This window comes from Oreochromis aureus, linkage group 14 (assembly GCF_013358895.1).
Source record: "Oreochromis aureus strain Israel breed Guangdong linkage group 14, ZZ_aureus, whole genome shotgun sequence".
NCBI lineage: Eukaryota > Metazoa > Chordata > Actinopteri > Cichliformes > Cichlidae > Oreochromis > Oreochromis aureus.
Window position 1 is genome coordinate 37,424,061 of NC_052955.1, and position 26,092 is coordinate 37,450,152.

The 26,092-nt window shown below is 40.9% G+C and overlaps 1 protein-coding gene across 1 annotated transcript; it reads left to right on the plus strand.

The window, feature by feature from the left end:
• Positions 1-782: 782 nt before the first annotated feature.
• Positions 783-24,811, plus strand: wsb1 (WD repeat and SOCS box containing 1). The gene is made up of 9 exons (XM_031746665.2): positions 783-1,187; positions 2,530-2,698; positions 7,086-7,369; positions 8,792-8,923; positions 10,186-10,286; positions 12,206-12,378; positions 22,013-22,126; positions 22,606-22,713; positions 22,900-24,811. The coding sequence occupies exons 1-9, from the start codon at positions 1,148-1,150 to the stop codon at positions 23,060-23,062; spliced, it is 1,284 nt and encodes a 427-aa protein (XP_031602525.1). The 5' UTR covers positions 783-1,147; the 3' UTR covers positions 23,063-24,811.
• The last annotated feature ends 1,281 nt before the right edge of the window (positions 24,812-26,092 follow it).

The following is a 26,092-nucleotide window of genomic DNA, read 5'->3' on the forward strand; positions in this document are numbered from 1 at the left end:
CAACTACCCTGCTTCTGTAGCACACACAGCCCACTCTTTAGGTCTCTGCAACATCTTTAACAGGTGAGACATAATTAGAGGATGAGGTCAGGTGTGTGAGTCAGGCTCTCCTGACACCATACCCTGTTCCACCCCTCCTCTGCAACTGAGCCACAAACCACACCCTGCCACATCTGTATTTTAAATACTTTTTGACTGATTTCAGTTATGATTATGATGAGCTAAATCATCTTATTCATTCACTTTGTATTTAATCATTAGTTATTATTAATCTGTGGCTCTCTTCTACAGGATGTCTTGTCCTGTTTTCTTCCCCTCACCCCCAAACAGTCATGGCAGATGGCTGCTCCTTCCTGGCCCTGGTTCTGACAGAAGTTTATTCCTTGTTAAAGGGAGTATTTTCTTCCCACTGCCACCAAGCACTTGCTAATAGGGGATAATGTGATTGTTAGTGTTTTCTCTGTATTGCTGTAAGATATTTGTCTTGAGGCAACTGTTATTGAGATTTGGTGCTATATAAATAAAAAAGACGAAATGAATTGAATTGAAAACAACATTGTCATTCTTAAAAATATACTGGTAAACTGAAGCTTTCTCTTAGTGGCGTCAATTGTGACATAAACATGAAAAAAAGTGTTCCATCAGCTCGTTGCGGAGATGCGCCATTTTGTTTAGTTGCCGACAGCAGCGTCAAATGACTGGGATGCGTAGAACACGTCAGACAAAAAGGTGGGGGCGGGGGGCTAAATTGCCATGGCAACTGTGCTGACGTAGTATGAAAACCCCTCCTACGGCGTTATTCAGCCTTTGTACCGTTCAGTTGGCAGCCATTGTATTTTTACGGATCGTAAGAAATCTAAAGCGTAGCGAGTTATATAGTTTTTAATAGGACAACGTGTTAAACACTATCAATATAATTGTAGACTTAAAGATAACGTCTACTTCCGAAAGACTCAAGTAAAAAGACGCGCCAAACGAAGATTGTATTTTCCACCCCAGACGTGAAGCTTGGCGGAGGGATTTAACCGAATTTAGCATACGTTTTTAACGAAAAATTCGCCGTATAAATCCGCACCCAGATTTCTGTCAAATATCTTTGTTTCATAGTGCGTGTCCGACTTTTTCTTAGGTCTGTGCCCTTATTTAGATGGCAAGCTTCCCAGACTCTGTGAACGAAAATGATATAGGTAAGTAAAAATTTTACATGTATTGTTTTTGTGAATGCAGGTGAGAACGCTGAACGATGTCCTGGCATTTCAATCGTAGTGCTTTTAATCTAATGCCAAATTGTAAAACTTTTTTTGTTTCCACCAGACTATGTGGCCTTTCAAAACATTATTACTAAATAAGATGTCGGATCAGTGGCTACTTAGCTTAAATCGTTAAAGCAAAGTTTAATTAAGTTAAGAGATGTCGTTTATTTGTCGGTGTTTCTTGGGTTTATACACGTATGTATCCCTGCTGTTATATTAGCTCAGTGCGGTTGGTTATTTTGATGCATTTCCACGATACGTTAATGTGGCGTTTCCGTGTTGCTGGTTTGCTGATACAAACACTGGCTGAGAGCCATTCTTCCTACAACAGCGAGAACCATAGCCGCCCAGGGATGTACGTGCGTGCTTGCACGCCAGCGTTGCATGGTTAATAAACAGAACTTGTAGCTTTGGCATATTCACTGTATTACTTTTATGTATTGCTTATTTATTAGCTATAACCGTAGTTGGGTACTAATCCTAAAATCAGAGTTGATAAACGTCAGCCCCATGTAGGCCTTTAGTGGTTTACTTAATGCACGTACCCTCACACATTCTTGCACCCAAAAAGACAACCTTCATAACTGTATAGACGTTTTCGGGGTTATATTTATCTACTCACTCATGTACAGAATGCAGTATTTGTTTTATTGTTGCTCTTATTGTACTTGTTGCAAAAGTGTGTTGACATTAACTTATATTGGTCTTACCAAGTAACACCTATATATATATATATATATATATATATATATATATATATATATATATATATATATATATTGTATATGTAGACCTGACCTGACCTGACCTATGTTTCTGCACAAAGATTCCATTTTGTGCGCTATGTGAAGAATGCAGTTATGAAACTGCCAGTATGTTGTGTATCCGGAATTTAAGACTTATGCTAACCAAAGGTTACTTTGCCACGTAGACTTTGATATCCTGTAGAAATGGACTTGGAAAAAGTACATTTCCAAACGTAAAAAGTTAATAGTGGATCTGCCGAGGTTAATTGTAGACAGTTCATATATCAGCGTATAGTCCATTATAGCTGAGAGAATATAACTTTCCTTTGCTATGCCCCCCACCCCCACTGTTATACAAATGGTATGGTTTGCACATTAGCCAATCAGATATCCACAACAGTGAACAAACTGGCTGCGTGCCAGATAAAGAGGTTACTTTTATGTGTGTATTATTTGGGCTGAAAAAGGACACATATTCAGTTTCTTACAGAATGTAGCTTAAAAAAAAGTTTTGTTATTGCTTTTTCCAGGTAAGGCAAAGTTCATTGGCGAACTCCTGGTGCCTGTTGCTCCCTTTGACCAGAAGTCTGGGCGTGAGGCTTGGACAGTGGCCTTTGCACCCAATGGTTCCTACTTTGCTTGGTCTCAGGGGCATCGCATTGTCAGGCTTATCCCTTGGACGAAATGCCTGGACAGCTTGTAAGTTTCTTCCCCCCCCCCAGCACCTAGCACCTTTTTATATCACTAGCATAACTTCGTAGTATGTGTGGCTGTTTTTTTTTTTTTTTTTTTTTTATGGTAATGGAGTACATGTTTTCTGTGTTGTTGCTTTGCTTCTTTAAAAAAAAAAACCCAACTAATTATAAAAATCTTCAAATTTATGGAAAGAAAATGAGACATTGAGGCTTTTAGGATAATATTTTAATTAATTTTTGATTGGATTACAATTTAATTTTTGTGCTATCTCATACAACAGAGTATTTACCATTGTGGGGGCTGCTTTTGGGGGGCGTTTGATTTAATTTTGACATTCATATGGAAGCAGCAGGAATGGGAATTGGGACCTCTAAGTTTGAGGCCATGGTCCTCAGCCAGACAAGAGTGGAGTGCCCACTTCAGGTCAGGGATAAGTTGCTGCCCCAAGTGGAGGAATTCAAGTATCTCGTGGTCTTATTCGAGAGGGGACCGATAGATCAACAGACAGATTGGGGCTGCGGATAAAGTGATGGGGACACTTTCCGGTGCGTAGTACATTGTGTATACAAGTGGTGGAAATGAGCTTTCTCCGAAGGGTGGCTGGCCTCTCCTTTAGAGATGGGGTGAGGAGCTCAGCCATGCGGGAGGGGCTCACAGTTAGAGCTGCTCCTCCTCCATGTTGAAAACTGCTTTTAAGTAACAAATGGCTGGTATTGTGTAAATGTGCAAATTCTTAAGATTAACAGGCAGCTGAATTTGGTCATTAGTATTACATTGGTGCATGAGCTGCTGTTTTGTGTTGCAGAGTGGAGAGCAGAATGAGTTTTACATGATTACATACACATAAACTCTGTATCCTTTCTAGCTGTTTAATTGTCCTCTGAATCAGTCTCTGCCAACCTCAAGCTGAAAGATCAGATGTATTTGTCAGTGCCGAGAACACGTGGCTTGAATTACCAGATCACTCTCTGCTTAATGGGGTCTTTTTCCGCTTACCAGGGTCTTGTGACTCTGAGCCACATGTTGAAGTTATCTTTAGAAAGAAGTGCCTTTTGTTCCCGGACATCAGGGCTGTGGCTGGTTGGGCCTTAGTGACACTAGAGGAAAAGGAGGACAGCAGCCTCTGTGACAATGAGTAATCAATAGTTGGCGTGATAACACTTGATTTTCTATCTGGAACTGATTGTAAGTAGGCAGTCACCCAGAGGTTGAGGGTGCTGCACACTGAATTACTGTGCAACTGCTTGCAATCTCAATTGCAAATCTCAATGACTCAAAACTGCAAGCATGGTGCCAAAACTTTGGCTCTGTTATGTAATTTTTTTCATGCAGTCTTTAGAGCCAAGCCCCACATATTCCTGCTCTACAGCAATATTGGTGTTTTATTGAAACGGCTGAGCTGAACTAAACTTAACGGAGCTTCAGAGGCAGTGAAGAGGAGACTCCAAACGCAAGATGCATACAAGAATGTATTATGTTTTCCGTTTTACAGAGCAGATTCCAGTGTAGAGATGGTACACAGTGAAAACTGTCTTTTGGCAAAATTCATATTTCTTTTTTCTTCAATAGATTTACCACATGCATACTTACCACATGCAGGGGTGGAAATTAGCTCCCGCCACTGGCCAAATGGGGGTAAATTTATGAATTGGAACAATGCACAAGCCATCGTGGCGGGTTTAAATTTGAACAGAAAAACTGTGTTCAGTTTACACTCCTGACCTGTCGTGGGCAGCAATGCGCCTGGGTTGCTGCTAGTCTGCTCTAAATGCCACGGAAAAGTCAATGTGGCATTACATTTCTGTGGCCGATACTAAATTTTCTCCACTAGGAAAATTTTTCATTTCCATGCAGTAGCAAACAAAATTCTTTGTTTAATGAGAGAATCAATATTATAAATATTATATTAACAAAATAGATTCCTAAGAAGTCTGCTTTGATCACATTTTATTGTAAATGCCCTTCAAGACAGTCAAAGGCACCTTACAAATTGTATTATTTTGCTTTTAATGATGCAGTGAATGACAGGTTAGGGTCTTGGAATTCCAAAAATTCTATGTAGTTTTGGACATAACAAAGATGCAATAGTGTGACTGGAACCCCTCTGCATTGGTTACATGTAGGATCTCGTTGAACTTTTGATAACTTGTCATTAGATCAATGGAGACTGTGTACAAGTTGTACAAACTGTTTTACAGAACGTCTAAGTCAACCTGAAGAAATGTATATCCTCATGATTTTTTTTTTTTTTTTTTTTTTGCCAAATTCAGTCGTTTTCCTATTTGTTTTGAAAATATTGTACTTGTAATCTATAGATTCTGGAACATGCGCTTCAACTGGTCTGGTAACTCTGATCTTTGAGCAAACTTTTATTTTTGTTGGATTTTATCACATAGGGTGTGACCATGTAGGATCCTTGACACGTGGCGAGTAACTTTGAGCTAAAAGAAGGGTGTAAAACAAGAACTTTCTCCCAGTGAAAGTTTTCTGAGTCTATCCTCTCTGTTCTACAGGCGCTGCTGATGTTCTTGGGCTCAGAGCACATTTTCTCAGATAACCTCCCCCCAGTGTGTGTTGCGCTCAAGTCCAGAATGTACTGAATTTCATTCTTAGCAGGGTTTGGACCTTCTTCACAGTTTTCTTTATTTAGGTCCAACACCCCATGTGGCTTTCTGCTGAGCAGAAATTCAAAGGGAGACAATCCCATGGAGTCCTGGGGAACTCCAGCACTGTAAACAACAGAGGGTCCAGCCAGCGGCCCCAACTGCATTCATCGTCATATGTGATCTTAGGAGTCATGGATTTCAAAGGCTTATTCAGCTGCTCTATCAACCCGCCTGTCTGAGGGTGGTAGACACTGGTCTGAACAGATTTAATGGCCAGTAATTCGTACACCTCTTTTAGTGTCCTAGACATAAACAATGTGCCATGGTCAGTCGGTATCTTTTTCGGCATCCCGACTCAAGAGATGACCTGAAACAGTGCATGTACCACACTCTTTGCAGGACAAGTGCGCTGTGACACTGCAAAGGTGCTTTTGGAACAGCCAGCTGGTTCACCAGCTCCACCTTCACTGGAGCTAAATGCTGGAGCTGGCGGGGTCTCCCATGAAGGCCCTGCCATTTCCTCCTCCCCAGAGTCCACGTCGGATGATCTCATGTCACCGCTGAGATCAGCAAAGACCTGTGTCCCTACCGGTCGTGAACACACCCCTACACACTGCCCTATGAGCCTACTGAAACCAGGCCAGTTCATTCTCAAAATCAATGGGTGCATCAGGTGTGAACTAACCGTAGCATTCAGTCTATAATTTTTGCCCATATATACAATTTTCACTGGTACCATAGGATATTTATGAACCATAGCCTGGTGTATACCTCTTTGGCACCTTACCAGTACGCAGTAAATCTCTCTTGGGCCAGGGGAGGGAGTCGGAGGGCCAGTGAAACGGAACAGCTGACCATTTTCTATCTGAGGGCAGTGGAAGTGTCCCAGCTCCCTGTACCTCCAGCACTCCACCATCAACGTGGTGAGGTGCAGCACCCGAAGCTGCCAAGCCCTGGGGAGAGACAGCAGAGGAGATTAGGTTAGTTGGAGAAAGTGGCCGTTGCTCTGCTTCCACCAGCCGCTGTGGTGACGAATGCAGCAGCCCCAGCGACTCCCATTGGCCGGGCCGGTAGATGGTCCTCTGCCAGGGTTACCGCTGTGTCCAATCTGGCGGGCCGGTGGCAGCGGTCACACTGGGTGGTGCCTGCCGGAAGTTCCACCACCAAGGCAACCAGCTCCATCAGTTGAGCCTAGCCAAGGAAATAATAGTAGATTTTTAAAAATTCAGGCCTCCTTCTTTACCCTGTGAAAGTTTTTGGGGTGGTTTTACACCGAGATAAACAAACTGGACTGGTTCCTGAATATAGATGAACTATACAAAAAGGGAGTGTGTCACCTGTTTTTGTTAAGGAAACTAAGATCTCTTGTCATCTGCAGTAGATTGACTGCAGTCAATCTTCCCTTTAAAAATTGGGCCTTCCTGACATGGAAGGACATAAAGGAAAATGGTCTGAATTATATGAAACAAAACACATGTATACCCAAGAGCAATTGCCTCCATCCCACCATCAAATCAAGGCTGCTACACATGTGATATGTCACACTGTGCTCATGGTACATTGGTTGTATGGATTAAAATAAAACTTCATGAAAGGAATTTTTGCATCGATGATTTCTCATAATCAAGTTATTCGAGTTACTCTGAATCATTGCAGCTCTAATGGAAACATCTACCAGAGTTAGGCTATATGTTTTGGACTTGTATTAGCTTTTTTCCATTTCCTTTCTTTGACCATGTTCCATAATTGACATCCTTCTTTCTCCACTCTTTTTTTTGCTGTAGTTCAGTGGGCCATGGAGAAGAGGGTACCAATGCCTTGAGCCCTCGGCATTTGTCTCGTCAGAGCAGCGATGGTGGTCAAGTAGTCCCAGCGGCAGGCCAGCCCCCGGAACACACCATAGATTGTGGTGATATTGTCTGGGGATTGGCCTTTGGTTCCTCAGTACCAGAAAAGCACAGCCGCTGTGTCAACATTGAGTGGCATCGCTTCAAGTTTGGACAGGATCAGTTGCTCCTGGCAACAGGCCTCAACAATGGTCGCATCAAGATTTGGGATGTTTACACTGGTGAGAACACATCATCAGTAATTAGAAGTAGCTCTCTTCAGCTTCACCAGTTGATAATCTTGTTAGATAATTGAATCTATGAAATATAATCCAACCCAACTGCAAATGTCGGGCATTTTATTTGCATTAGTACATAGAAAATATATCAAAGATTTAAACTGAGAAACTGTACTATTTGAAGAAGAAAAAAATCTTGTCATTTTGAATTTAATGGCAGCAACACATTAAATAAAGTCAGCGGTAGGTTCATGTTTACAACTTCACAAGTTCCTTCTTTTAACAGTCCATAAGCATCTGGAAACTGAGGCGACCAGTTGCTGGACTTTTGGGAGAGGATTGTTGTCTCATTTTTGTCTAATACAGGATTCTCTCCACTCAACAGTTCTGCGTCTTTGACTTATTTTTTTTTTTTTTTTTTGTTTCATGATATGCATGATTAGTTTTTAGTTAGCCAAAGATCTGGACTCCAGGCAGGCCAGTTCAGCACTTAGCCTCTTCTGCTTACAAACCCATGCTGTTTTAATAGCTTTAGCATTACCTTGATGAAATATGCTATGCCTTTCCTGGAAAAGATGTTTTCTAGATGGAAGCATATGTTTCTGTTAAACATGTTTATACTTTCAGCATTAATGGTCTTTCCAGATGTGCAAGTTGCCAATTCCATAGGCACTAGTGTGCCCCCATACTGTCAGAAAACTGATCACTGATAACCAGCCAGATGGTCCCTGTCTTTAGTCTGGGGCACACAATGTTGCCAGTTAAGCTTATTAATTGGTAAATGTTTCTCTAGCTGTTTCCTTGTTGTGCCACTAATTTTCCTGTCCCTTTTGATACCCCCATCCCAGTTTCATCAATGCCGCCATCAAATTTTCTCTGTATTATTATAGGATTTTTACCTTGGAGTCTAAAATGCCATGAAACAACAGTCCCTTAGAGACTTTTTTTGATATTTTCTTTTTGATATTTGGTTTGTAGATATAGTTTGACTTTGCAGTGAACTAACAAAATTTCTGAAAGTATTTATCTGATTAAAGTGTGGCTTCTGTGGATTTTGTGTTCTTATTTTAAAAAAAACCAAAACAAAACAAATGTTGTCACTTTGGAGGCACCATGAGAAATCAGCAGTCTCTCCATCCCACCCAACCCCTAGGGCTAAATGCTCCAAAAGAAAATCTAGTTGAGGGTTGTTCCTAAAATTAGCACCTTATGTCCGTGATTATTCCTACCATTGTTATCTGCAACACAAGTGAATTTTTTTTTAAATTTTCAGTTGGCAATTAAAATCTGTTTTTCTTTCATTTTTACCCTTTTGGTTTTCGTCCCTGAAACAAGCAAAGCTGGAGCTTTAGACCTGAAATTGTGTCGTTGCCTGTGAAGACTGACATTTCTTTTAATCTACTTTCGGTGGTTTGCTTTCTGTAGGAAAACTGTTGCTGAATCTGATGGATCATACAGATGTAGTGCGAGACTTAACTTTTGCTCCTGATGGCAGTCTGATGCTGGTGTCAGCGTCCAGAGATAAGACCCTTCGTGTATGGGATCTCAAAGATGATGGTAAGTGGATGAGCTGTTTTTGACTTTTAACCCAACCTTATTCTTTGCTTTTCTTTCCAGTTCAAAGAAGTAATAGCTTCATTTCTTAACTGAGAGCATGCTATTCACAGTTGAAATACAAGGGCTCGGGTCTTCAAAACCAGAAAAGCAAACCGTGTTTACAGTTACACTGAGTTCACAATGAAGAAGTGAAGTGATATAGTCCTTATTATTATTGTTATTGTTATTGTTATTATTATTATTAGTAGTAGTAGTAGTAGTAGTAGTAGTATCATCATTATTATTATCATTATTATCATTTTAATGTTGAGAAAATGCAACCTGACAAACACAAGAGTCTTAGTTCCATGTATTACCCAAGTGCTGCTTCAAGATTAATTTATGTCAAACAATGCGTCTGTTTGCATTCATACTGCTGTTTAGATAGTTAGCAGAGATGGGTTTTCACACACAGCAGACATCCTGTGCAGTTTTCTAAAGTCCTAGCTGCGTTCACTGGATACATGTGACCTCTGTGTCTGGTTATTGGTTGACAAGTGGGCCAGAATAAAAAAAGGAAAGCGATAACAGAGTTCTCTAGGAATGGAGGAATTGCAAAAAGCAAAACTGGCTGCAGTAAGCACTTTCCATTGTTTTTAACACTTTTTCACATCAGCACTTTGTATGTTGTAACTTTGCTCTTCTCTGCAGCTGGCTGGCAGACCAACAATAACACAAGCAAGCGTGACCCATAGACCAGTTCTACCACAAACTTTGTAAACTGCCTCTATCTGACAACAGAGCTCTTTGCAGGCCCAACCCCAGAACGCTACCCCTGTTGAACTATGAATTCCTAAAAAACTAACCACATGCTGCCCAGAGAGTATTTGCAGATCATGTGAACCTTGGATGCAACCCCAGAACCCCGAATCCTTCCATAAATTGTGTCAGTTAAAAATTAATGCAACTAGGTAATATCACAAAATAAAAGTGCAGTATAAATAAGTGTCGTGAAAAGATCAATTGCTTAGTTTTAAGTAGATAAGTAGCAGCAATTTTAGCAAATATGCAGCTAACACTGAACTCTTAACACGGCAGTGGTTCAAAAATATAGTGACCAGTTATTTCTAATCACTGTCTTCACGGGAAACTAAATATCCTGCTTAAATATTGATTAAAAAAAACGAAAACAATATAAACATGATCCAAATGTAAGACTGACATATAGGTTGTGACAGAAATGTAGCACTGAGAGTAAAGACCCTGGTCATTTTCTCTTGTAGGTAATATGGTGAAAGTTTTGAGGGGCCATCAGAACTGGGTGTACTGCAGCGCCTTCTCCCCTGACTCTTCCATTCTGTGCTCGGTTGGTGCAGGAAAGTCGGTGCGTAAACAAGTTCCTTTGTACTCATGTTTTTGAGTGTCCTAGCTAATCTTTGTGCAGTTGCTTGTGATCAGTTATGCTCAATCAAACCTCAGTTAGAACCCATACCCTCTTTTTCTACCTTTAATATAAACTGTGCTCGGTGTCAACAGTCAAGTGCTTGGATCTAGATTCTGTTTGGCTTTTGTATGCTGTGAAAAAGGGATTTTGTTCTGAAGTATGCATGAAGTATGAAGCAGACAATTGTTTTTATGAATGTTATATAGCTGAAGTTAATCTTTCAGTATGGACATGGAAGTGGGGGAGCCAAAACAAAAACCTATTTGATACAAGGGAATGTTTTAACTTAAACATAAATTGCCCCAAAAATACTTTTTTCATTTAAAAAAATTCGAAATCATTGTAAATCATTTAGAAGGCAAACATGTTGCTGAATAGCAGTTCCATAGACTGGCCAGCTTGGGCTAACCTTATCCGTAGTATCACAAACCTAGATTACTCTTAACGTGGTGATAGTTTTGTTAGGTTTTATGTCCCTACAGTGTGTGTCTTACTCTCCTTGTCACAGGTGGTGGTAAAACTCAGTGTGTGATTGGTTTTGAAAGGAGCGCTGCGCTGACATTTTGAGCAGCTGGTGTAAACCATGGACGCACAGTGCGCAATGCCCAAAGGCCTGGCCAGGGGCAGCCTGGCATCCTGACCTGCAAGGTCATTCTGTACGTAGGTGCTGCTCCGTGTCTGTCTACTTCTACTGTCGCAGTTGCTCTATTTACTTTATTAATTGTAGCTTTAAAACTGTCATGTAACCGGTGGCCCGATGATCCACCCCCCACCCAAAAACACATGCACTGCCATCGCTAAATAAATAAAATGGAGCAGCAATACTTTATGCTCTTTTTTTTTTTTTTTTTTTAAATCTCAACTTGTCTGCCATCATCTTAGGAATTCAGCTGTGAAAAATATTGTTTCTTTTAACTGAAAAACGACTACAAAAGAAGAACAATAACCCAAAAGATTAAACAGTACCATTAGATTGTAAGCTGTGTTTCTATTGACCATTAACTTGTGTTTTAACAACCAACATCATTTGTAGTTTCTTATAGTCAGTCAGTGGCAGGCCCTAAAAGTGTCATACCCGCACAGTCCTGTGATAAATGCCACAAAGCAAAGACATTATTACTAAACATTCTGACCATGGCTAACGTTAAAAGAAAAAGGCTTATGCAGATTGTCACTTTTTGCGTGTGTGTGTGTGTGTGTCTGTGTGTGTGTGTGTGTGTGTGTGTGTATGCGTGCGCGCGCACGCGCGAATCGCATGTGCGTGCATATGTGTACTCTGCCAGAGGTATCGATCCTTTGGCCATAAATATTCTTTTCTCTTGCAGTCTCTCTTCGTAGGCTTCTGCCGGAGATGCGAGCCTATTGTAAACACAGTGAACTAAATCTCTGAAAGGGGAAACCAGTGGAGTAACTTTATGTTACCTTAAGTTACTACTTGTTTTATTTTCTCTTTTTTGTGTAGACTTTTTTCTTAAAATAGTATGCATTTAGTTCATTTACTGAAGTAATAAAAGATGTATGAATGTAAATTTTATTGTAGAAGCTTTACAGTTATATAAATGTTTGATATTTTTATTGTTATTGTAGGTAAAGTGTTCATTTTGGCCTAGTGTTGATGTGTAGCACACTACACATTAGCCAGGCTATGCTATTTATTTTTTCTGCCTGGTTTAAGGTTATAAAGCATTATAGTGACACTGAGCATAATTTGAGCATAACTGTTTTTCTGATTTAATTCCTTTTAATTTAATTTCTAATTGCTTTTTGTGCATCTAGTGATAATTAGTGTAAGATAACACATCAGTAGTCATACAGTCTAAATCATTCCATGGGCTATAATGTGTCGTTCTTTATTGCAGGTGTTCCTATGGAACATGGATAAGTTCACGCCGATCCGAAAGTTGGAGGGACATCATCATGATGTGGTGTCCTGTGAGTTTTCACCAGATGGAGCATTGTTAGCTACTGCCTCTTATGACACCCGAGTGATTGTCTGGGACCACGATAAGGCCACAATCCTCCTGGAACTGGGGTAAGAAAAAATCCAAACAACACAGATATTCAATGTTAGCACACATTTGTTTGGTAAACAAAATGTTGTTGTTTTGAGCGGCAGCCCTAAATAAACTAAAATAAATGAAATTAAATCTCTTTTAGATAATATGTAACAAAAGGCTCACCATTGGCTTTGCCCAACTCGTTTCCTTGACATTGATAAGGTTTAATTGAGATCAAGGAAAGGTGAGATAAGGACTTAGGAAAAGAGAAGAGGAGTGCGCTGAGAATCTGAACGGTTTTACGCTAGTCTCCTTAACAATGTGATGCCAAATGTCTGCTGTGTTAAAGCTACTGAGACATGATCATTCACCACTATGTTGTTTTATGCAAGGCATTTAAATGAGAACTCCACTTTTAAAGCAAAAAGAAGATTTAGGGGCACATTTACTTACATCTGCTGCAGCTCAAAGCTGCCTTTTGACTGAGTTTACTAAAGAGGCGCAGTTTGCATTTTGTGCGGGAGAGGTTATCAGCACATGTATGTTAGAACTTTCTGTGGATGACTGAGTTGTGATCGTAGTGGCAATAGTTTGGCTCTGTCCTAAAACTCTTCATTCAGTCCTCACGCTGAGTGTTGACAGGTGAGCCCCACTTATTGCTCCTTAATAATGCTGCTATTTTTAAAGCAGAGATTATTTGAACTCAGCTGTCTTTTTCTCAGCAGTGCACAAACGGCAAGCAACTTGTCTTTCCTGACTCTGTAGTGAATAAAAGTGAAATGTTTGTGGCAACGCTACTATTAATGAATATGTGTAAATGTGTTAGATTAATGCCTGAATGTTGCTTTGTGCTATAAAAAATGTGATCTGTATATTTGCACAAGTAGCACAATAACTTAGTAACTGGAATGGCTTGTGATCTGACAGATTTCAGACTCATATGGTGGAATAGTTATAATAATGCAGTTTCCTCTGGATGCATCCTTTACCCCACCTAGATTTCAATTCTCAGAACCCTTTGCACAGTGCCAAGGGATTATCAGTTATCCATTATTTCAAAAGCATCTTTATGCTCCTGTAGCCTCTTCTCATTTAGCTGAATTGTCTCACTGGGAACAGGCTGCATTTTTTGTAAATACATTCTAGTGCTCTGTTAGATCACCCTGTGATTGCGGGATCACAATAACTTACCTGGCTTAGCAAATCTGTCCCATAGTCGATAAAAATGCATCTTATTTTCCCTTATTTACTCCTTCATTTCCCCCCTCACTTAAAAATTCCCTCCATCCATCACTTATCCCAGCTATCTCGGCCTGGGGGCCACTTCCGGCCTGTGTCACCCCCACTTATATTGATGTGAAGAAATATATTGCAGTTTAGCCCTCAACGCTACTTTTTTTGTTAGGGAGGATTTGTTTGTTGTTGAGTGCAATGTTAAAATGTTGCTAAAATAAGGTTTACTGTCACATTACTATCACAATTCACTCATTGGCTAACAAAACTGAAATGGTGTTTGCTTAGCAAGCATCATCCTTGCTAAGCATTATGTTATGTATGTGTTGGTACATAAACAAGGCATCAACACGACACACTAACTTAGCTCTCTAAAACTGACCCTTTCAGAGTTGACATCACAGCTCGGGGGTGCCGCCGTTTTAAACGCTCGCGCACTGCATCAGTGCTGTTGTCGAGGGACAGCTCTGCTTTGCACAGTCTGCATTCAGCTTTGTTTTCTGTGAAATGCTTCCACATTTTTAGTCTTCACTTCCATTTTCTTCCATCCTCCTGTTTTCCCATTCATGCTGTTCTTCTTCTTTGTTACTATTGACTGCAGTCTTGGCAGACAAAATAGGCGATACTGCCCCCATAGCTTCCTGTAGTGTTTTGCAGTTACATAAACGCATTTACGTGGTATTAGTATATAATGGATCAACAGTAAAACTCTGTGTCAACAAATTTTTATAGTCGACATCATCACATGCAGCCTTAATCTGTAGTGGGGGTTTTTGGTACAGCAGTGTGATGTTCAGAAAAAGGAAAATGCAGTTTGTAAACATGCAAACTAACAATTGCATGATCTGCACCACTTTTTTCATGAATGGATAGTCCATTGTAATGCATCATGGGATGGCATTTTCTCCCCTTCTTTGGTTCCAGTGTATGATATGTTAAAGGTGGCAATAAAATAAGCATTGAAGCTTGTTTCTTTAGCATTTTGGGACTTGGAACAGTTCCTAAGCAAAGTAGACTGTTGGAATCCACCCTGAGATTTCTATAAAATTAAGGGGCAAAAGGTTGGCTAACTAGGTTGAGGAGGCAAACCATGTGCTCTAAGGCTTGCAGAGGCCTGCATAAGGCATTTTTTGTGATTTTTTTTTTTTTTTTTTTTTTTTTTTTTTTTTTTTAATAAATATACACTGCACTCTATGTAGTCCTGTGTTGATTGTCTGTCCATGGTCTTAGAAGAACGCTGTCTTGCTTCTAGGGCTGTGCGATATGACCAAAATCTCATATCCCGATATTAAGACATCTATCGTCCGATAACGATATAAATCACAAAAATGTAACATTTTCTGTAAATTCTGTGAATGTTGGGCAGCTCGACTTGCGTGAAGTGTTTCCAGCTGGGCGTCGCGTACCTGTAGTCGAGTGTTTTAACTGATGTGTGAAACGATACATTTTTAGACATAAGTTGTAACGGCCGCCGTTTTCTTTGTGAGTATTTATTACACAGCGTGCTGCGGGGAAAAGCCTGTTCTAACGTTTGAGTCTAAGGTTTATTTTTTAGCACCCGACAGCTCTTTTTTTGCTTCTCATCCGTAAATACTCTGCATCTTTCACGTGATTCAGTTTATTTTGAAAAGTCTCAACAGGATCTTGAGCTTTATTGTGAAAGGTTTATGTGGAAAATAAACAAGCGGACACGAAGTGGTTTTACCGTCGTTGTTGCTAACGACAACTCATAAAAACAAGCGCTTGTCCTTCTGTAGTGTGGTTATATTAAATATAAGAGAAAGAGAGAACTTTAGGAAATTAATATAGCCACTACAGTGATCATCAAAATAATGAAAAAATATTGCCGTAAACAGTTTAATTTGCGACACCACGAAACAAACGATAGCGTAAAATGAAACGATAGACGTTTTTATATCGTCATCCGATATATATCGTTATATCGAACAGCCCTACTTGCTTCACTGTGTACTGTACCACTGCACATGTTTGAAATGACAATTTAACTGGTTTTCATTGTGTCGGAGCGTCCTGACTGCATGCACACATGCTAGCAACTGCCACAACTAGCTAACGTAAGCTAAAGTGGCAGATTTTGTTTTTGTTTTTGACGCTGTCGCCGGTACGAGATTTCGGAATGGCACCACTTACCTCAACATCCAGTTGTGAAAGCTGCATCAACCTGAGCCAAAAAGTGATCGAGCTGGAACAAAGGATATCCACGTTATACCAAATCCAGGGGGCTGAACGCGAACTTGACACGATCCTCCTTGGCAAAGCTCAAACCACCGCTACTAGCGCTGAGCTAGCCGACACAGTGCACCACCCAGCTGTTGTGTCCCAAGATCCCGCCAACAGTCAACCCAGGCTCTCAACTTGCGTCGCTGGTGTTTTTGCCACGGACGAGAACTGCTGGTTTCAACTAGGGGCCAAACCCAAGGCTCTGGTCAGCTCCACTCCACTCCAACCAGCACCATGGACCGTGGTTGAGACACGCGGTGGCTGTAGAGGGGCCAGGAGGATCCGTCTCTCGCACCCTCACCCCTCCGGTGCGGTAGTACTGGAGAATAAATTCAATGTCCTGGATCCTGTGGACTTTCCTCCTCTGGCCGCTAGCCCTCGCCATCCCGCTGTGTCGCTGAGGTCTGCGCCATCTCCACCACTACGCCACCAGAGCCGTGGCAGGCAGCCCAACGCTGTGGTGCAAACTCACCGCGGAGAGCTGTGCTTTACCCCGGCTCCTCGGAAAAGAAGACCCACGGCGCGGCTACCTGGGAGTCACTCACGCGGTCCGGCTGGTGCATCTCCATTTGAACACCCCCGGTGCCGCGGCGCGGGCATCTCAGATGGCCAGCAGCCCCCGGTGGCACCTCCTCTCTCCATGCTGGTCCTCGGGGATTCCATCGTCAGGAACGTGCGGATGAGGGGGGCGCTCATGCTGTCGTTCCCGGGAGCCACCGTTGTCGACATAGTGGACAGAATTCCTAACATCCTGGCATCCCACCCACAGGCCAACCGGCTCATCATCCACATCGGTAGCAATGACATCCCCAAACAGCAATCCGAGCTGCTGAAGCTGGACTTCCTCCAACTCTTCAGCCTCCTTGGTCAGTTGCAGGTGAGTGCTTTTATCTCCGGGCCCACCCCCACCTGCCGCCGTTTCAGCCGGCTGCTCAGCCTTAACACCTGGCTTTCCTCCGCCTGTGTCTCCCACGGTGTGGGTTTTATTAACAATTTTGATGCCTTCTGGGAGAGGAGGCATCTTTTTGGGGCAGACGGGCTCCACCTCAATGCCAGGGGACGCCGTCTGCTGTCCGCCAATTTGGCATTTGGCGTACAGCACTCCTGCACACCGCCCTGTCATTGCCCCAAACCGACATTACCTGCTGATCTGTCCGCCACTGACTGATGTGCCCCTGGTCCCAGCTCCTATATTTTTTCCACTTTTAACAGTAATACACAAAACTCTGGACTCGGACCTCTCTCTCCCACAGTCAACACAATACCCATCATAATCACAAACAGAGCAACAGAATTATCATAAATCCAGTAACTCCAAAAACAATAACCTCCGGCCTCTTCAAAAATGTCAACATCCATTGAACTCTACTGTCAAAAATCCACCAGTCTCCATCAGTATGGCACTTTTAAATGTCCGCTCTCTGTTGAACAAGTCTTTTATTATTAATGATTTAATTTTAGATAATAAACTTGACTGTTTATTTTTAACTGAAACATGGCTGGGTTCGGATGCACCAGTTGTTCTCACTGAGGCCTCCCCACCAAATTTTAATTTCTCTTTTTCTATTAGAAGTGGTAAGAGGTGGTGGGACTGCATCTTTAACCAACAACACACTCACCACCAAACAAATTTTATTTGACCATTTTACCACTTTAAAATTCCATGCTATTGTTTTTAGCAGCCCTCCAGTTTTATCTGTCACAATTTATAGACCACCTAAAGACAGTGCTGCTTTTATCAAGGAATTTTTAACAAACATACACTCAAAATATAACATGATAATTTTAACCGGTGATTTTAACCTGCACATAGATAATCCATCTGACTCTACATCAAAAGAATTTTTAAACATTCTTCACTGTATGGATTTTACCCAGCACGTCACGCAGCTGACTCACAACAGAGGACACACTCTGGACCTGGTCATCACCCATGGGCTGTCCACCAGTGTGTCCTCTATTGTTGACTTGGCTGTCTCTGACCACTACTGTGTGGTGTGTTGTTGTTTTTTTGTTTTTTTTTTAACATCACCGGTTTTATTCAGCGGGAGACCTCGGTGCGAACTGTGAGGAGGCACTATCTAACCTCTGAAGTGGCTGCAAATTTTACCAGGGTTTTAGACGAATGCCCCCCTGTGATTTTACCTGCACCCTGTGATTTTATTTTTAATCATTTTAACAGCAAACTGAAGAAAAGCCTTGACTCCGTTGCTCCACTCACCACCAAAAAGATTAACGTAAAACATATATCACCCTGGAGAAACAAAGAAGTCAAAAAACTCAAAAGAAATTGCAGGGCAGCAGAAAGGAGATGGAGGAAAAATAAAAATGCAATTAACCATCAAATACATACAGCAACTTAAAATGTACAACAATACACTAAGGAATTCAAGAAATTCATACTTCGCCAAAATAATCAGTAATAACAAAAATAATCCCAAGGTCCTCTTTTCCACCATAGATCATTTATTTAACCCAGATTGTAACAACTCCCAAAGAACCCCCACAGACTCACTCTGCGAGCAGTTTGCAGACCACTTCAGGGGAAAAATCAGCGCCATCAGATGTGATATTTTATCTTCTCGTGATATGATTTTAAACACATCTGAGGGCTCGATTGTACCTGAGGAGACACTGGACAGCTTTGTCCTGGTTAATGCTGAGAACCTTAAGAAAGTTTTCTCCACAGTGAGACCCACCACATGTCTTTTAGATCCAATCCCCTCTTCACTTTTTAAAACACTTTATGGATGTTTTGAAGCTGAGCTTTTATATATGATGAATCGCTCTCTTCAGTTGGGTGTCTTCCCTGCTGCCTTTAAAACGGCGGTGGTGAGGCCCCTTCTGAAGAAGAGCAATTTGGATTGTAATGATTTTAATAATTACAGACCTGTATCCAACTTACCATTTTTAAGTAAAATTTTAGAAAAACTTGTTTTTACTCAGATTAATGATTTTTTTGAATGATAGGCAGATCCTGGAGATTTTTCAGTCTGGATTTAGGGTGAACCACAGCACAGAGACTGCTCTCCTAAAGGTTTTAAATGATCTTAGATGTAACTGGGACGCCCAAAAGCTCTCAGTCCTGGTGCTACTGGATCTAAGCGCAGCCTTTGATACAGTAGACCACGCTATTCTTTTACACAGACTGAAACACATGGTGGGCCTCTCTGGTGCTGTACACAACTGGTTCACTTCCTATCTCTCAGACAGAACTTTTATGGTGAGTATGGATACATGCTCCTCTAAGATCCATAAAATGACATGTGGTGTGCCCCAAGGGTCGGTTTTAGGCCCTGTACTTTTTAATTTGTATATGCTCCCTCTTGGCGGTGTCATCAGGACGCATGGAGTGAACTTCCACAGTTACGCTGATGACACTCAGCTGTACATCTCCGTGTCTCCTGATGACACCAGACCAATGGATGCCCTTTTTAACTGTATTTTAGATATAAGATCTTGGATGGCAGAAAACTTTTTACAGCTTAACCAGGACAAAACTGAAGTTTTAATCATCGGTCCTGAGGCTCAGAGAGAGAAACTCTTGTCTAAATTACAGGCATTTTCACTATGTCCTTCGCTACAAGTGAAAAACCTGGGTGTTATTTTTGACTCTGAGCTTGGTTTTATCCCACATATTAAACATGTAACCAAAATTGGATTTTATCATCTAAAAAATATAGCCAGAGTCCACCCTATTCTCTCTCAGGCCAACACGGAGATGTTGATGCATGCTTTTATTACCAGTCGCATTGTTTACTGTAATGCCCTGCTCTCTGGTCTCCCCAAAAAGAATATTTCACCTTTACAACTTTTACAAAACTCTGCAGCTCGTGTGCTGACGAAGACCAGAGGGCAGGCCCACATTACACCGGTTTTAGAATCGCTGCATTCGCTCCCCGTGTGTTTCAGGTAGAGATGGCACAATACCACTTTTTTATGTCCGATACCGATACCAATATCATAAATTTGGATATCTGCCGATACCAATATGAATCCGATAGTGTTTTTTAATCAATAAAACTGTTTTTTTTAATATCTTGCTGCATTTTGTATAAGTTCATACTCAAGTTTAAATAAACAACAACACTAAAGCTATTCTGTTATACCTGTATGTAATAAATACACTGCACCCAAAATATTTCATAGTTCAGCAATACTGATCAATCTAATAAACTTAAACCTACTCCATCCTTCCTATTCTGGTATTTTAAAGAGTACTTAAAGAGTACTTAGCAGAAATATTAAGCAAGGGTTGCAAACTCCCAGCAAAAAAATAGGGAACCACCCCCCACCTCACGATGCTTAAAATGGTACGTGGCCTGTATTTGTATCGCGCTTTACTAGTCCCTAAGGACCCCAAAGCGCTTTACACATCCAGTCATCCACCCATTCACACACACATTCACACACTGGTGATGGCAAGCTACATTGTAGCCACAGCCACCCTGGGGCGCACTGACAGAGGCGAGGCTGCTGGACACTGGCGCCACCAGTAGGCAACGGGGGAAGTGTCTTGCCCAAGGACACAACGACCGAGACTGTCCAAGCCAGGGCTCGAACCGGCAACCTTCCGATTACAAGGCAAACTCCCAACTCTTGAGCCACGATCACCCCAATACGTAATCGAGGTAATCAACTTTAATTTGATGCAGTGTGAGGGGGGGGGAATAAAAAAAAAATGCACAGACATAAATTATTTTTCAAGAATAATTAGATTCAACATCTTTCTTCTACAGAATTGCAGACTGCACAGATGCCAAAGGAAAAAGTACTATAGCTTACTACGGTATATTAAACTTAACAGTTACTATATACAGTAATGGACTTCTATACATTTTACATCAGATTAAAACTTTGGGTGTAAGATTCAGATAATTATTTATTAAAAGCTAGACATTTTAAATGAGAATAAGAAAGAAAAGTATGTCTTTGTGCCCCCCTTTTCCCTGTTAATGCCCTATCGGCCCCCCTGGCTAAACTTTGCTAGATCCGCCCCTGCACAGTTACCAGCCGTCAGCTACGTAGAAAAGGATCCTGGTGTAGAAAGTAATATTAAATAAATTTTAACGACAGCTCATCAAGGTTAAACGTGCTGCTGTTGTTCAGCCGCTGGTTTCCTCTTTCTGGTGCAAAGTGGGCCAAAAACAAAGAAGAGAGACGGACTCGCGACAGAAAAGCCGATCAGCTGATCATTAATCAGTTTCACGATTGAAGTAGCAGCAGGAGAGAGAGAGAAGAGGCAGTCGCTCCATATGTCGGTTGTTAAGCTTAACGTGGGTACGCTTTACAAACATTCAGAGATGAACTTACACACTTGCTTTACTTCTCTCTGGGATAACTTCCTCGGAGATGAAATGCTGGATTGCTAGCCAGGCTACAAATACACACAGCCGCTCAATCACGTGAGCACACTGCTCCGACGTGCTACGGCTGTGAGCCAAGTTACTCCGTGTTTCAAGTTTTGTGAGGTGCTTTTTTTGATATTTAATGGATTGGATTACATTTTTTTTTATTTCTCTCCGATATCCGATCCAGTAATTTACGTCAGTATCGGACCGATACCGATACTTAATATCGGATCGGTCCATCTCTAGTTTCAGGATCAATTTTAAAGTTCTTTTATTGGTTTTTAAATGTCTTAATGGTCTTGGGCCTTCTTATCTCTCAGATATGCTTTTACCATATGAACCCTCGCGGACCCTGAGGTCCTCTGGTACTGGCCTTTTGATTGTTCCTAAAGTCAGGACACATACTCACGGAGAGGCAGCTTTTCAGTGTGTGTGTGTGTGTGTGTGTGTGTATATCCATGATCGTTTATGTTAATGAGAGTGTGGGGAGTGAGTTGGAGGGTGGGGTGGGCTGCTTTTAACCATGTAAAGCACTTTGTGCTACATTTCTGCATGAAAAGTGCTTTATAAATAAAGATTGATTGATTGAACCACTTGACTTGAGTTTGAATCCACCCAGAAGCCACCTACTGCATGTCAGTCACTGTTTTCGTTCCCCAGCTTCCTATCTTTTTTCCACTATTCGAACACAATGAAGCCCGTAAATATGCTTTAAAAAAAGTAATATAAAATGAAAAATTTTAAATTATGACTATTTTTCTTTCCAAACCGTCAGTATTAAAATTTCAACCCAAAAAGCTATATTACTGATGCTTTATGAACTTCTGCTTTTGTCTTTTCCCAGCCACCTCTTCCCGCCTCCTTCACCCATTTTTGCAGGAGGAGCAAATGACCGCTGGGTTCGCTCTGTGAGTTTCTGCCCTGATGGCCGACACATTGCCAGTGTTACAGATGACAGGTAATATTAATGTAATTTATTTTTAATTTTTTGTTTACATTCTTTTTATTTCTTCTTAAAATCTGTTTTGGTAGGGATTTTTTTTTACATTTTTTGTCTGGTGAATGATTCAAAGAGAAAAAAAGCATGAAACACTTGATGAAAGAGAACAATCTTTTTCACACATCAGCATGACCAGTTTCAGCAGCAGTGGCTGCAAGTGGTCTATTTGCAGTACTTTAGAACACAAAACTAGAGTGAGCCATGATTTTGAGCCTTAACAAACCCACATGTGTTTGACTTTGGGCCTCTCGAGAGCATGTTTGTACACTCAAGAGGCTCTGTTCTCTTTTCACGGCTGATATGTAATAACTGGAGCATAGCAGAAAAGCTTGTCTGGTGCAGTTTGCTTTTGAAACTTCCAAGAAGACATGAGTGTTGAAGGGATTTTTGCAGTTTAGGTTGTGACATTTTTTTTTCCCGTTTCTCTCTCTGCATAGGCTGGTTCGCTTCTGGAGCATTGAGGAAAGGGCTCCTCTGGCGATCGCCTCGGTCTCTAATGGCCTCTGCTGTGCCTTCTCTGCTCAAGGAAGTGTCCTTGCTGCTGGGTAAGATACCACAGCATGCTGGCGATGCTCTGTTAACACACACTTGAAGTTAAACTACATCCTGACTTTTGATAAGGAAGCCTCATCATTTTTTTCTCAGCTTCCTTGCACCACCTTACTACATTTAGAGCTCTTTGAAATATTAGCTCAGTTTTCTGTTTTTTCTCCTTTTGATTTATGTTTTAGGACTCGTGATGGTAGCGTGCACTTCTGGGAGTGTCCTCGTAGCATTGCCAGTCTCCAGCACATGTGCAGAATGGCTCTTCGTCGAGTGATGAGCACCCAGCAGGTGGAGGCGCTGGCCATTCCTGCACTACTCTGTGACTACCTGACCTACAAAGTCATCTAATCCTTGGCATTGGCTGATCTGACTGCATTTGTCATGGCAACATACTGAGAAACCATTGAAACACTTATTTTCTGAACAGCTTTTCATAAAACTCTGAACAATCTAAGAAGATCGGGACAGGAAGCAGAAAAGTTTGTTTTTCTGAAAGCCCAGGGCCACATCTTCGCCAGGGGCCACATCTTCGCCAGAGCCCACCACTACCTTATCTTGTACATATTTATTTTTGTAAGTGCTTTTGTAAATGAGTGTACAGGGCCCAGTACATCACCCATACCTGTTAGGTCAAGACTGTCAGGTCTCCTCCTCTGTATCAGTGTGGTTATCCGTAATTTTCGGCTGCTCTTCCAGCTGCCTCCAGCTGTCCACTTGCATTATTATTAAGCTCTGCATTAGTTCCACAGACCTGGAATAGGTATTGCATTTAACACAGGCTTTGCAGTGGGGCTTGCTTTTAATGTTAGGTTTTCTTTTCTGCTTTGGTGTGGGAACTAAAGGGAAAAGGTATGGGATGCAGGGTCTTGAAGCCCTTTATTTATATCTTATCAATACTAAGGAAATAATGATGCAGTCGTGGTCTCTTTGCAGGTTTTTCGAATTTTTCTGAAACAGTATTTACACTAACTAGCATTCTCGCTCACTAAAAAACTTGTTGCAGCTTTTATTTCTGATGAAAGGACAGCATTTGTCAGTAAAAGATGCAAGCTATCAAGCTAGAACCTGACTAATAGAGCATCCACCATCTTGGTAGTCATCCCTTGGCAAGAAATTGAATGACTCTTAATATTTCTGTCCAAGTCAACAGATACCATTTAGGTAAACTGCAAAAATTCTGCTAATTTTTCCTCAAACTTGCAGGTGTAACCTACTCACACACCCACCCTAGTATGTTTACAGTGCGGTTAAATTTTTTCAGTGTGTGCCCTGCCTGAGGGTGTTACAGAGACCAGTGTTAGATAAAGCACAGCACCTCTGCTGCTTAACTATTTGTATTTGAACTTACAGAATCTGACAGAATTGTGCGTGTGCTTGTGTGTAAACACATGATTCTGTCTTTTGTCCATAAACATATCAAAATTGTGACCTTTATTTTCTCCTTTTTATATCTACTTCTTGTGTTGAACATTTGTATTTTATTGATTTGTTCTTGTTCTTCTTAAAACAGCTGCACATCTTTGCGTTATGTTTTTTGTGGCTCAAATGTAGACTGTTTGTGCTTATGGACTCTGTTTATAGAAGCTACAGTAAGCAGTCTTTGCAACCTGGAATAATCCAAAGTAATCAAAACCAATCAACTGTCATTCTGGGCCATGTGGTTGTCAGACCTTCATACTCACTGAACTTGGACAGATGCTGCATTTTTAGAATCTTCTTGATCATTTTTTTCTTTTTTTTAGTTTGTCTGTGAGAAGAGATGGGAGCTCCAGGTGTTTTGTAGGAAGGTGGATAAGAGCAGGTGTCAATCATTTGTGGCAATAAGTTCTCTGACAGTGCTAAAGCCAAAGTTTTGTCCTTTCGTTAGTGTGGAAATGGTAGGGGTGTTTCTGATAGTGTTAATTGTGTGAGTGGGATTTAGAATCGTTGTGGGTTGGCATTACATGATGTTCATATAGCTGTTACCATTGTGATTAGAGAAATACATTCCTGCCTCAGATGGAGTATAAAGCGGTAAATATTTCAAAAATACATGAATGTATTAATTTCCTGCAATCTCTTTTTTAAAAATTTCAATAAAGGTGTTTTTTGACATTTTGTACTGGTGGTTATTATTTCAAGAGTCCATCCATCTGCAGCTTTCTGTACTATCATGATTTTATGAATCTCGGAAGTCTGTCAGCATAAACAAAGGATTCAAAGAATTCTGGACAATTCTGGCACCAGTAGTCCACAGACTGTTGCAGGAAATCAAGGAAAATGGCAGACTACCATCAAATATGAATTCTGCCAATATTAGTCTCCTGCTAAAACCAGGCAAAGACCCTGCATTTCCTTCAAGCTATTGTCCAATATCCCTTACAAATGTAGATCTCAAAATAATCTGCAAAGTAAACAACCCCCCTCTTAATTCATCCTGACCAAACTGATTTCATAAAAGGTAGGCACTCGTCAACAAATACACGTAGATTACTTAATTTAATAGACTACTCGTGCAGTAAAAACATTGAAACCACAATATTATCTCTAGATGCAGAAAAAGCGTTAACTAGAAATTTTTATTTGCAACTTTATGCAAATTTGGTTTTGGAAACTCATAAACTGGCTAAAAATATTATATAATTCCCCAACAGCATGTGTCAGAACAAATGACCAAACATCCTCCAGCTTCTGTCTCCTGAGGGGCACCAGGCAGGGATGCCCACTCTCCCCTTCACTGTTTGCAATTTTTATTGAACCACTAGCAGCAGCAATTAGACAGGCCACAACAATTAAGGGCATAAAATGCAAGAACGTAGAACATAAAATCAGTCTCTATGCAAATGATGTGTTGCTTTTTCTCCAAAACTCACAAACCAAGTTTCTGAGGTAATTACACTAATAAACTCGTTTTCCAGAGTTTCAGATTATTCAATTAACTGGTCAAAATCAACAGTTCTTCCAATTAATTGCTCCTTCCATAATTCTTCTTCTGCCCCACTACAATCTGGAAACATTAAATATTTAGGTATTAATGTCTCTCCTAAGCTTGCAGATTTAACTAAATTAAACCACATCCCACTTCTAAAAAAAGTAGAAGGCGATCTGGATTGATGGAAATGTCTACCCATATCACTCCTGGGAAGGGTCGCCGCTATAAAAATGATGGTCTTGCCAAAAATAAATTATTTATTTTCAATGATCCCAACGAAACCGCCGCAAGATTGGTTCAGATCTCTGGATTCATATATTTCTAAATTCCTTTGGGAAGATAAACCCTTGTGTATCAGCTTAAAAACACTACAAAGGACCAAGGATAAAGGAAGACTAGATCTGCCTAACTTTCAACAATACTTATTAGCCATCAGGCTTCAGTTCATTTCAGGATGGTTAAAACAT